Below are 12,390 nucleotides of genomic sequence, written 5' to 3'. Positions count from 1 at the left end.
AGAACCTTCAAGCTCCCAGGCCTCTGGTAGAGGACCCGAGCTCAGAGGATGAGAGAGAGAGAGAGGCAACCCATGGAGGGTGAGAAAGGAATTATATATATATATATATATATATATATATATATATATACACTAGTAACTAGTAATGTAGATTTTAAAGTTGCCGTGAAGATCACAATTTGAAATTGAAAGGTCATCATGTTCATGTTCAACCGTTCTGTTGGAGTCATGTGATACCTGTGGACAAACTGTTGTGTTGATTGAATTGCTGTCATAATCTCAATTTATGGAACTATAATCACAGACTAATGTGCGCTACCCAAAGGAGCTTTTAATATCATAAATGCAGAAAGGGGTGACAAGAGACACTGTTATTCTGTCCAGATCCCTCTGATCTTGTTTTTATGCAACTGTCTATGTGAGCTAAATCCTGAAATAGTTTTTGGTTTAAATGATCAGGCCGATTAAAGATAAACTTGGATATTCAGGCTTTAACTTAACTGCCAACTCATTTGTCGATTTATTCAATAATTTAGCTGGAGCAAGGTTGCTTTGCATTGAAAATGTTGCTTCTTTTCTTTATACACAGTTTTTTTTATTAAAGTTCAACTAATTACAGCCCCTGCAATTAATGCAATTAAATCATTCTATGGAGTCCCACCACAATTCTTTTATGTACATATTTAGATGTAAAAATATGTAATAATCGGTTTGATGTGACATCTTTCCATACAGACTGGAAGAGAGCTCTGACCTTCCATGTTTTCTGTGCTTACTCTGCAGGCTTCTCTGATAGACAGAAAAGCCAGTTGTCATGGTTACCTCGTTAGAAGGCAATGCTTGTCTCTGTGTTAAGTGGGTGGGGGTAAGATGCTCCCAGGCTGAACACTGGTCTCTGAGAATGGATATGCTGGTGACGACTAAGGCGGTGGCTTTGCATTATTGATGCATTCCAGAGAAACAGACAGTGACTTTGTAAATGAATGTTTGATGGAAAATGTTCATGCTCAAGCTTAAGAACAGAGATTTGTCACACTTGGCAGGTTTAATTAAGCCAGAAGGTAAAACGTCCAGACACAAGACGAAACATAAGCAGGAACAAAGAAAGGGCATGTTGGAGGAGTTGTGAAGGACGCCGGGGTGCGAATGTTTCCTATGTACCTCATTGTAAATGCCTTTAAAGTGTTTGTATTTTCATTCAGCCCAGTCGTGATCTTCAGGACGACCTGACCAAATACATCTACATTTTATCTAGAGGCAAACTAAGCCCCATTTCATCTATTACTTATGAAATATTTTCTGTAGGATTCAGTTTATCTCCATTTATCTGCATTACCATATAGTTTTTATTTAAGGACATTGCTTGAGGGTTCTCTTGGTCACTATAGCAACCAGTCTGTTACACAAGGATGATTAAAACAAGGTTTCATAAACCGACTCTGCTGCTATGAAGAGGAAGTATGTATTCAGCCAGGTTAAGCTGTTTTTACAGTCATTCTATGGTAACTATGTGACTCTTTTTTCTCGATACTAGAATGAGTTTTTTTAACATGTTTTTTTCTGGTCAAGAAGAAGATGAGCATCATAGAAAATAAAATATATTTTTGCACCTGTATTTTAGAAATGCTAGTCGAAATGATATTTTCAATGCATTTGCTGAATACTGCAGTTAACTGCATAATTTAAAAAGTTTGATGGAGATGCATGTTTACCAGTCATGTTATGAAATTAAAATGACTACTTATTTTCCTTTAGACCAGTGGTGCCCAAAGTCGGTCCTCGAGGGCCGGCGTCCTGCGTGTTTTAGTTCTCTCCCTGGTTTAACACACCTGGATCAAATGATGGCTCATTAGAGGCCTAAAGACAACAATGACTTGCTGAAGAGGTTGTTACTACTAACACCAGGGAGAGAACTAAAACATGCCGGACGGCGGCCCTTGAGGACCAACTTTGGGCACCGCTGCTATAGAATAATTTAAATTCTTGTTTCAAATTACATGAATGTAATTTCTGATCTGATAATGAATTTTATTAAACATGAGTGAATTCTGCTCAAAAATATTTAGTGTGAACAGGACATTATCCTCACGCTTTGCATTTTCTGTGTAAAATGAACACACAGAAGAGTCTGATCAATGTAACACACTTCCATCTCACTCACGATGTAACCCAAGATACACAAACATGCCGCTAAGCACTCTGGGAAATAGTTCCTGCTCCTGTCTTTTTCTTCTTCCAGTTTTTTTAAGTGCTAACCTAAAAATTGGTGTATTCAATTCTTGGAGGTTTGACAAAATTCATAAAGTTAACGCAACTTACTACTTTAAGATTATCTTTCACGAACTCACAAATTTCGGTTCAAAATCTAACACTCACTACATTTATTTGCCCTAAAGAGTAGAAGATGGTAGACACAACTAAATGGAGCTCAAATGTTTTACAGTGCATAAATAGCAAGATAGATTAACTATGAACCTACACTATAGATAACTGACTAAGCACAACTGATGGTTATTGTCAGATTGAGCTGATGCATATTCATTTACTGCATAGGGGTTTATTAACTTCAAAAGTTTACTTTATAACAAAAAACTATTTAAGATGTATGTTGCCTGAACTGGTCAGCTAACTTCATTTGAAGTTATCTGCCATATCACCAGCACAGGTATAGCTGTGAAAAAGTCCATTTAAAATCACTCAGACTTATATTTTTTAAAAAAAAGTACTACACTTAGTGCCTTTATGTTAATTAAATTTACAGCTTCTCCTACATTGGTGTTCAATTTATGGCTGTGGCAGCAAAACCACATTTACATTAAAACCTCCTAACCTGCAGCAGAATGCTGGGGGTGAGTGTAAAGGGGTTTTAAAGTAGACATATTTATCTCCATATTTAACCATATTTAAAAGTTCTAGTAGTATAGAAAACATCAAGGGTAATTTTTTCCATGAGAAAGAAAAGAGAACAGTTTGTGAAGTATAGAGAAGTACATATATTATTAGTTCAAAGTTGCTGATTTTTTGTGGTGCAGTGCAGTTTTCTGCAGCAAGCAAACAATAGCTGACTGCGGGTCAACTTGAAAAGTCAGATCACTGCTGTTTGTATGTGTGTGATGTAGACATCAGTGCTGCAGTGTCAGTACTGCATCCTTTTCTCTGATATCAGACTGCAATATTGTGGACAGCCTAGGATAAAGAAGATGGTTACATGTTTCATGCAATCCTTAACCTTTATTAGAGACAATGTTTGTGTTCAGATACCATTGGCAATGCAAAACCTATCTGCTCAGCCTAAGTGAGGTGTTTCAGGACGTCTGTAGCTGACTCTGGGCTCTCTGGTCAAAGCAGCATGAATGCGGTAAAAATAAGCATCACACAGTGCTTTTCCACAGGAGGAGGAGAGTTCTGGGAGCTTTGAACAAGCTGTGTGTAAGCCAGGATTTAGCTTGGATGAAGACACAGAAAGGACAAAACTGCTGAATCATTCTGGACAGTTTCCAACTGTAGCTCACCCAGCATCCAAAAAGAGACAGGAGACATGTCCTTCCCAGTTGGGGATGCACATACATTGATAGGCTCATAGGATGATTTACTCATAGTGCATGTACAAGCATACATTTGCTATACATGAATTGTACAGAAGTATATTTGATGTACAATACATCAAATAAAGCCTCTAATGCTGTCAAAACTGTTTTAAAAAACTTGTACTTAGTCAAACCATCACTCAACATTGTGATGCATGTTAATGCCCTGTGAAGTAACTAGCACCAATATAGATTATTCATGTCTGTTGCAAAGCTTTGATAAAAAGTGACTAAAATTTGTACAGCAGCTAAATTAACTAAATCTGTGACCTAAATATGTTCTGTATGTTTTTTTGGTGTCTCTTTCAGTCGGATAGCAACACCAGTTTTCTGCGAGCAGCAAGAGCAGGGAACATTGACAAAGTTTTGGAATATCTCAAAGGAGGTGTGGACATCAGTACCTGTAACCAGGTAGGAAATAGAACTCCGTCTGTCCGTCCGTCCATCCATCCACCCACCAGTGTATTTATGGCAACTTTAAGGGCACTGTCATCTGAGCCTAAATTCCTTCACACCTACACAGTACCGACTACATACATTATTTCTGTTTACAGAATTGTTTCTACTCCTCTAATGATGAGAAGTTTGGTAGACTCAGAGAGATTCTTTATTTAGGCCCGGTCATTATCTAGTGTCCTCTAAGCCCATTAACATTCCCAGGAAGGAGAGAGATGAAACCTGATGGCGTGTAAACAGGCCTGGCCTAGCAACAGCTATAATGAGTAGCCAAGTAAACAACGGTCACATGAAATGGAAGTGTAAAATTTGTCACTGGCTCTGTGGTGTGTGGAAGATTTTTTTATTATCAGCTAATGTAGTAGGAATGATGTTGGCACTGCTCGTTCTTACCCTTGAAGATATTTTAAACTGTAGTAAGGTAAGGTAATTTTATTTATATAGCACATTTTCAGCAACAAGGCAATACAAAGTGCTTAGAACATGCTTTACACAAAGTTGAACTGATGGAAAATTGCAAAGTACAACTGAGGTACACAGAAGTAAATACATAACAGGTCAGTTTGCAGCTGCAGGAGATGCAGCAAGAACTTACATTGTTTTTGAAATGGCCTACTGAAACATTACAAAGAATTGTAGTATGTTGCTGTTTTATAACTTCATGACTGACTGTGGAATTAAAACTATGTCCAAAAATAGTTTTAACAACAAGAACTGTATTGATGTGTTATGTTGTTGTTGTTGTTGTTACACAGCATTGTTAGTGTCAACATTATCATTATTATCATTGCTAATACTATTAGAGCTGTTACTAGCATATCATTTTATTGTATTAAGCAAGAATCTGAAAGTAGAATGAAAGTATACTGATACAATACATATAAATAGGATGAGATCATTTTGTGATGTTTCTGGAGAAGGAGTGGTTTTTAATAAGTATATATTTCTTCCCACTCCTTTGAATGTTTATTGTGTATTGCATTGCTGTAATTTTATTTGTAACTTGCCGTGTTCAATAAATTTCAAAATACGAAAGTCACTGTTGTGATTTCCTACTAATCCATCATTACTGTTTTCTTCAAAAAAAAAAACAAAACAAAACAAAAAAAAATACATATATGTTTGCTGAAAAACATCATAACTGACAAACTTCTGTTAATTGTTTAGTACTTCCAACTTCACTGAGATAAGAACTATTTAAGTCCAGGACAATAATACCTATAATACAGGCATTAGAGTCAGTTTTGTGGTGGTACATGCTAGGCTACAAACAGTTGTGTGATAATTGAGTTCTGTGTTAGTATGTCATTATTTCAGTGATGCCCCAATGTGACTGTGATAGTGTGAGTTTCTGTACAATCCATCTTTCTAGGGAAATGAGGAAGATCAATTCAATGAGCCTGGTTGGCATAAGGCTGAATTAGCCAACTTAGCTAAATCCATCAAAAGCTTTTTTTTAGCGTTACCAATGTTACAAATCTCTGACTTAGTAAGTTGTTTTGGTAACACTTTATTTGATGGGGTGTGAATAAGACTGACATAACACATGTCATGAACATCAATAAGCCTTCATGAATATTTATGAATGTTGTCATAAAGTGTCATTTGGTAAATTATGACACTTTTAATACAAAGTTGACATTATTCAAAATGTCTTTGTTATGACAACTTGACATTAACCAAAAAATCATGATCTGTCATAAATATGTTATAAAAGTATTACAGATTAAACTTTAAAAATTATGTTGATAAGAGATAATATTATTGACATTATAATGACACTTAATGACATCGTCATAACTGGTGCCACTTGTTTCACTTGATGTAAGATGAATTTGTAATGACTGTTTTTAAAGCTTAATGAAATCTTTATTGTTGGTCCTACTTGTTCCGTTTTATTTCAGGTAGGGGGAAATAAGTACTGTTTTGTTAATGTTTTTGACAGTGTAATAGTGTAATAACAGTTAATGACATTATTATGACTACTATTATGACATATTTATGACAAATTATGTTTATTGGTTAATGTCAAGTTGTCGTAACAAAGACATTTTGAATAATGTCAACTTTGTATTGAAAGTGTCATAATTTACCGAATGACACTTTGACAACAGCCATGAATATTCATGAAGGCTTATTGATGTTCATGACAGGTGTCATGTCATGTTCATGACAGTGTCATGTCAGACTTATTCACACCCTGTCAAATAAAGTGTTACCATATTTTTTATGGAATTTATATACCCAAAGGAGAAACATGAAGATAACTTACCCCAGTTGGAGCTTCTTGAAGTCCATTGGAAATGTAACTGTTAAGCATTTACTTAACCTTTCCACATCATGATTCTACACCATCCATGTTTCACTGTAGGGGTTGTGGTGATGTGCAGCAGAGGTGGTAGACATAAATTGTTCTCAAGCTTAAGTAGCATTTCCTCAAAGAATATAGACTAGACAAGTAGACATAGCAGTCAGGTCCAGTAAGACTATTTCTATAGTTTTTCAAAAAGTTACTAAAGTAAATATTCCTAGTTAGTAGTTTTGGGCACAACTGACAAAGAAGTTAGATTCTCTAACCCCATGCAGTAATCATAAATGTTAGTTCTGCAAAAGTGTGAAATCAACGTAGTATTTAGAAGAAACTAATACTAAAGAGCTAAAGTGCTAACTTCAGTTCATATTATATTTTTCTTAGAGGTGTCTTTGAAAAACTATTATCCTCAAGTACAATATAATTTTGACATAATTTACATGTTCTATAATGGTCTTAGATATTCTCTTTATGATTATATCTTGGTCTCTACTGTCCATGTTTTATTTTGTTCTTGTGGGTTTCTAACTACCTGAATAATTCTTAACAGTCAATAACAAAAGTTTACAGATTTTATTCAACTGAAACTTTACACCTTAGAATTGATCTGAAAATAAATAAATAAATCAGGGGAAGATAGGTGTGCTAATTGTTTTCAAAATGAGCAGATACTCTAAAGCACTAAGCAAAAACGACACACAAATAGATCTTCTGAATTAGGTGGATTCAGAAGAAATCACATTACTGTTGTATCACACATCACAATCAGACTTTTTTTAATCACACTCCCTTTTCCTTATCCTTAGTATCATTCTTGTGTTTGTGTCATTTGTGAGCTGCTCCAACATCACATGACACTGCTGTGCCCACGGAAGATACTAACAGAGGTCTTAAAAACTACTACAAGGTTGAAATCAGTAGGATTTGCCCATTTCATTCTTTGTTTAAAGCTTTACAGGTCACAGATCAGTGCCAGTGCAATAACATTACAGTTCAGATATTATAGCTAGTGCGTAACTGTGTGTGTATGTGTGTGTGTGTGTATCTGCACACACAGAATCACAAACACAGTCAACTATTTATAGCTTCATTCCCAGTAATCGCTCTGGTCCACTGCAGCATTACAAGGTTCCACATGTAATCTAACGTTGATAAGCAGCTCTTCACACTGCTCCTGTGCCCTAGAAAGATGGACACAGATGACAATCATGCTTCTTTAATGATAGACTTAGAAGATAAGGTTGTAACTATTTTGTCCAAATGTGACAGTTTGTCTTTGCCTTGTCTTCGAACCTCAGCTCTGATATTTCTTTCTTTTATCCCCAGAATGGTCTGAATGCTTTGCATCTGGCTGCCAAGGAAGGTCATGTGGATCTGGTCCAGGAGCTGTTAGATCGGGGTGCATCTGTGGATTCATCCACAAAGGTAAGATATAATATATCCATGCATAACATCCAACATCAGCTGTAGTCGTTGTACATGTTTACATATCCAGTTTTAACATGTAATATTGTTCTATAGATAAACCACCTGTTTTCATTCACTGTTTCAACATAGCAGTAAACACGTTGTTGTCGGCTTGTGTCAGAAGCTCAGTTCTTTAGCCGAGCTTGACCTATAGCTCCATGACCGCTGATCTTTCCTCTGTGAGTCTGAAATCTGACACCAGACAGAAAAGTCAGTCTTTATCGAGCTTCCTTTTTAAAAAACTTCTAGTGATGTTTAAACCAACTTATTAATTTAAAAGAGATTTCCTCTGCAGTTATGACAGATGTTATTCATTGAGAAAAACAAGTTCTGCATGTTTTTACTCCCGAAACAGAGCTCCAGAGTAAAGGTGGAGGGTTAAAGGAAAATGATACGTAAAGTGGGGTCAGTGCCATGGGGCCAGGCCCCTCCTCAGAGAATACCGGTCTTGCCATAAGCTGCAATAAGAGAAGGAGTTACTTCCAGTTTGTCATGTTGCAACTAACCTTGGTGATGCTCCAAAGTGCAAGTGTTAGCAAACATTATGCCGGAAAGTATTTCTAAATGGACGAAGAATTTTAAAGTTACACAAAAGATTACTGTGAGTATGTAGTCTTTTGTATATTCAACTGCAAACTTTTTGCCACTGTATCTTATGACATGGACTGTGTTTGTGAGACATACTGTAAGTGGATTCTCTCCTTTTGGATTTGGTGAAGGTGTCATGGGAGTTTAATTTCCTATTCAGTTGTTGTGGTGACCTGGCAAAGACTATGTCAGGGCCGTGCAGAGGCCACTGAAGGGGCAGGTGCTCAAGCCCGCCTAGTCCCCCCCTCTGCACGTGTCTAGTCCTGTGTGACATTCTGTGTGGTGTGCCACAGTCAGTTTAAAAGTTGTGCAGTCCCTGTTTAAAACAATTATTTTAGTAATCAAGTAATCTATTCATTATTCTGATGATTAATCAAGTAATCGACAAAAATATTTAGTAAAATAAAATACTGACAAATATTCGCATAACAGCAGTATTAATATTGGGTGTCAATATCGGCACAAATTCTCATATTTATGCATTCCTAACAATTATTTTTCTGAAGTTTAGAAAAAATAACCTGTACAGCTTATGTACTCACCAGCCAATTTAATAGGTACGCCTTGCTAGAACTGGGTTTGACCCCCTTTTGCCTTCAGAACTGCCTTAATCCTTTGAGACATGCACTGTAAAAAAATAAACGGCCTCAATTTATGGTAAAAAACTGGCAGCTGAGTTGCCAGAATTTTATCGTCTTTGTACGGTAAAATTCTGGCAACCAAAATTGACAGTTTTTTACCGTGTTTTCCAAATACGGTAAAATACCGTATTTCCTAAAATATTTAAAAAAAAAATTAAAATGTCGTTTTGCCGTAGTAATTATGCCTGAGGCATAATATCTACATAAGTGAAAAACACGGCCAGACTGTATGATATATTGACACTTTATTGTAAGAAAAAAACAACAACCGAAAACCTTATGGTAAATTACTGGTCACTGTTTTTACCAGAATTTTACCATAAAAATTACAGTACAACACACAAGGAAGTGTAAATTGTCAGCATTTCTATACAGAAAGTTATAAAGAAAATACATTCAAATTAAACAAAAATACAGATTACGAGTAATCCACTTAAAGAAACAATTTCTATTTAAAAATTCAGATAAAAAAAGAACCAATTCTATGTTCTGTCCAGTTTCCTCACGATATTACTGAGATCTGGAAAACCAAACAAACAAAAAAAAACAGCATGTGTCCACATAAGAGAACCTGTTGTAGAAGAAAAACCGGTGATAAAACGATTCTTGCTCTGGGTTGAAAGTCACTGAGTTCAGACTTTGCTCAGGATGGTTTTCTTCCCAGTCACAGGTTGAAATTGAGACTCACATGTTGTCAATCAGGTGTTTCCTCTCTGCTGGAAAACAAACAAAGCAAAAGTTAGAAAGATGCACTACATGAACATCATATAAATGCACCATTCGCTTAAATGTTTGTTTCATCTTTGTTGACTTGCGTATGGAGACTGGTACTTCAACCAGGAGGTGTGATCATTTCTGACTGAAAAGCCAGTAGTTCTTAAACCTGTTTGTTGTCGACAGGTGTGATCCTCTCTGGAACCAGACAAAATACACAAACAAAAACCACAAATAAAAACAAATATAACAGTTTACGCAATTTATGGAATAGATACTCACCATTTATCTGAGTCTCATGAAGGCCAATAAGTTGTCTTCAACCATTTATGTAAGTTACAATTCCTGCAAGCTAGCAGAAATAAAGCTGTAAACGTGAACATGTTTCATAGAGGCAAACAAAGGAGTAGGAGTTTGCTTTGAGGAAGGGGACCACTTCATTATTCTTTTATCTTTAAGGCCTTCCATAGTGGAGTACTTTGATGCATGCGATGGAGCATTGTCCTGCATAAAAATCATGGTCTTCTTGAAAGATGCAGACTTTTTCCTGGACCACAGCTTGAAGAAAGTGTCTTCTAAAAACNCTGTACAGCTTATGTACTCACCAGCCAATTTAATAGGTACGCCTTGCTAGAACTGGGTTTGACCCCCTTTTGCCTTCAGAACTGCCTTAATCCTTCGAGACATACACTGTAAAAAAAAAAAAAACGGCCTCAATTTACGGTAAAAAACTGGCAGCTGAGTTGCCAGAATTTTACCGTCTTTATACGGTAAAATTCTGGCAACCAAAACTGACAGTTTTTTACCGTATTTCCCAAATACGGTAAAATACCGTATTTCCTAAAATATTTAAAAAAAAAAAATTAAATGTTGTTTTGCCGTAGTAAATATGGTCATACTGCCTGAGGTATAAAATCTACATAAGTGAAAAACACGGCCAGACTGTATGATATATTGACATTTTATTGTAAAAAAACAAAACAAAAAAAAAACAAAACAAAAAAAAAACCTTATGGTAAATTACTGGTCACTGTTCTTACCAGAATTTTACCATAAAAATTATAGTACAACACACAAGGAAGTGTAAATTGTCAGCATTTCTATACAGAAAGAGAACCGATTCTATTTTTTGTCCAGTCTCCTCACGGTATTACTGAGATCTGGAAAACAAAACAAACAAAAAAACAGCATGTGTCCACATAAGAGATAGCCTGTTGTAGAAGAAAAACCGGTGATAAAACGATTCTTGTTCTGGGTTGAGAGTCACTGAGTTCAGACTTTGCTCAGGATGGTTGTAGTCTTCCCAGTCACAGGTTGAAATTGAGACTCACATGTTGTCAATCGGGTGTTTCCTCTCTGCTGGAAGACAAACAAAGCAAAAGTTAGAAAGATGCACTACATGAACATCATATAAATGTACCATTCGCTTAAATGTTTGTTTCACCTTTGTTGACTTGCATATGGAGACTGGTACTTCAACCAGGCGGTGTGATCATTTCTGACTGAAAAGTCAGTAGTTCTTAAATCTTTGTTTGTTGACTACAGGTGTGATCCTCTCTGCAACCAGACAAAATACACAAACAAAAACCACAAATAAAAACATATATAACTGTTTTAGGCAATTTATGAAATAGATACTCACCATTTATCCGAGTTGCATGAAGCCCAATAAGTTGTCTTCAACCATTTATGTAAGATACAATTCCTGCAAGCTAGCAGAAACAAAGCTGTAAATGTGAACACGTTTCATAGAGGCAAACAAATAGATACACCTGAGACAATTTATGCTATGTTAGATTTTCTCAGTCACTTTTGGTGGATTTCTCAAGTCATTGTTGGCATTTACAAAACAGTAAACGCATTTCTCAAAACAATTTGTAGAAACAGCAAAAATAGCATTTGTTTGCTTGAAAAATCTTTAGTTCAGCTCTCAAAATTCTGTCAGTTAACATATCAGTGACTCAAAATAATAAGTTATAGTTTCTCTATGTACAGATGAGATGGTCAAATTGATTAGTCATGGGAAGAGGCTACAAAATTCACATTTACGCTTTTGCTGTAATGTTTTGATGGACCATGCCATGGTGATTCAGAAAGAAAAAGACAGAAATGCAGAGAACAAAAAAAAGGTAGCAAAGGAACCACAGGACAATCTCCTCATGGAAAGCTGTACAGTGCTGTAGAAATTACATAAATTACATTACATTTTAATTTCCATCATCATGCTGACAAAGGTTCCTGAGTGGGATTAAGGAATGAACAGTAGGGTGGGAGGACCTCCATCAGCATCGTGTTGTGAGTTGCAGCCATATCCTGATGTTGGACTGATGGAAACTGGCATTCAGAGCATTCAGAGCAGCCCCCTGCCCCCACCTTGGCTCTTCAGACCACCTATCTGTTATGCTAATTCCTGCATACAAGCCCCTGCTGATCAGAACAAAACCTACAGTGAAGCAGGTGAGAATGTGGACTGAGGGGGCCATGGAGGCACTTCAGGACTGTTTTGAGTGCTCTGACTGGGATATGTTCAAGGCAGCAGCCACTTACAACGACCAGATCAACATCGATGAGTACGCTATAACTGTGTCAGCCTACATCAACAAGTGCACAGAGGACGTCAGCATCA

General features: G+C 36.4%; 1 protein-coding gene and 1 long non-coding RNA gene across 16 annotated transcripts in view; one reads left to right on the top strand and one right to left on the bottom strand.

The window, feature by feature from the left end:
- Positions 1-12,390, top strand: part of LOC103129595 (ankyrin-2-like) — a 200,855-nt gene that overhangs the window by 67,374 nt on the left and 121,091 nt on the right. For all 15 annotated transcript variants that reach the window (XM_016665234.1, XM_016665238.1, XM_016665236.1 and 12 more), the window contains exons 2-3: positions 3,897-3,998; positions 7,681-7,779. In XM_016665234.1, coding sequence (XP_016520720.1) covers positions 3,897-3,998; positions 7,681-7,779 — 201 coding nt within the window. The remainder of the gene's footprint in view (positions 1-3,896; positions 3,999-7,680; positions 7,780-12,390) is intronic.
- LOC103129592 (uncharacterized) lies at positions 10,934-11,885 on the bottom strand. The gene is made up of 2 exons (XR_001660024.1): positions 11,209-11,885; positions 10,934-11,123 (listed from the first exon to the last, which is right to left on the bottom strand). It is a non-coding gene; the product is annotated as an uncharacterized LOC103129592 (long non-coding RNA).

Source organism: Poecilia formosa, unplaced genomic scaffold, assembly GCF_000485575.1.
Source record: "Poecilia formosa unplaced genomic scaffold, Poecilia_formosa-5.1.2 Scaffold558, whole genome shotgun sequence".
NCBI classification, from domain to species: domain Eukaryota; kingdom Metazoa; phylum Chordata; class Actinopteri; order Cyprinodontiformes; family Poeciliidae; genus Poecilia; species Poecilia formosa.
The sequence above is the reverse complement of the archived record's forward strand: the minus strand, read 5'-3'. Positions and strand labels throughout refer to the sequence as shown.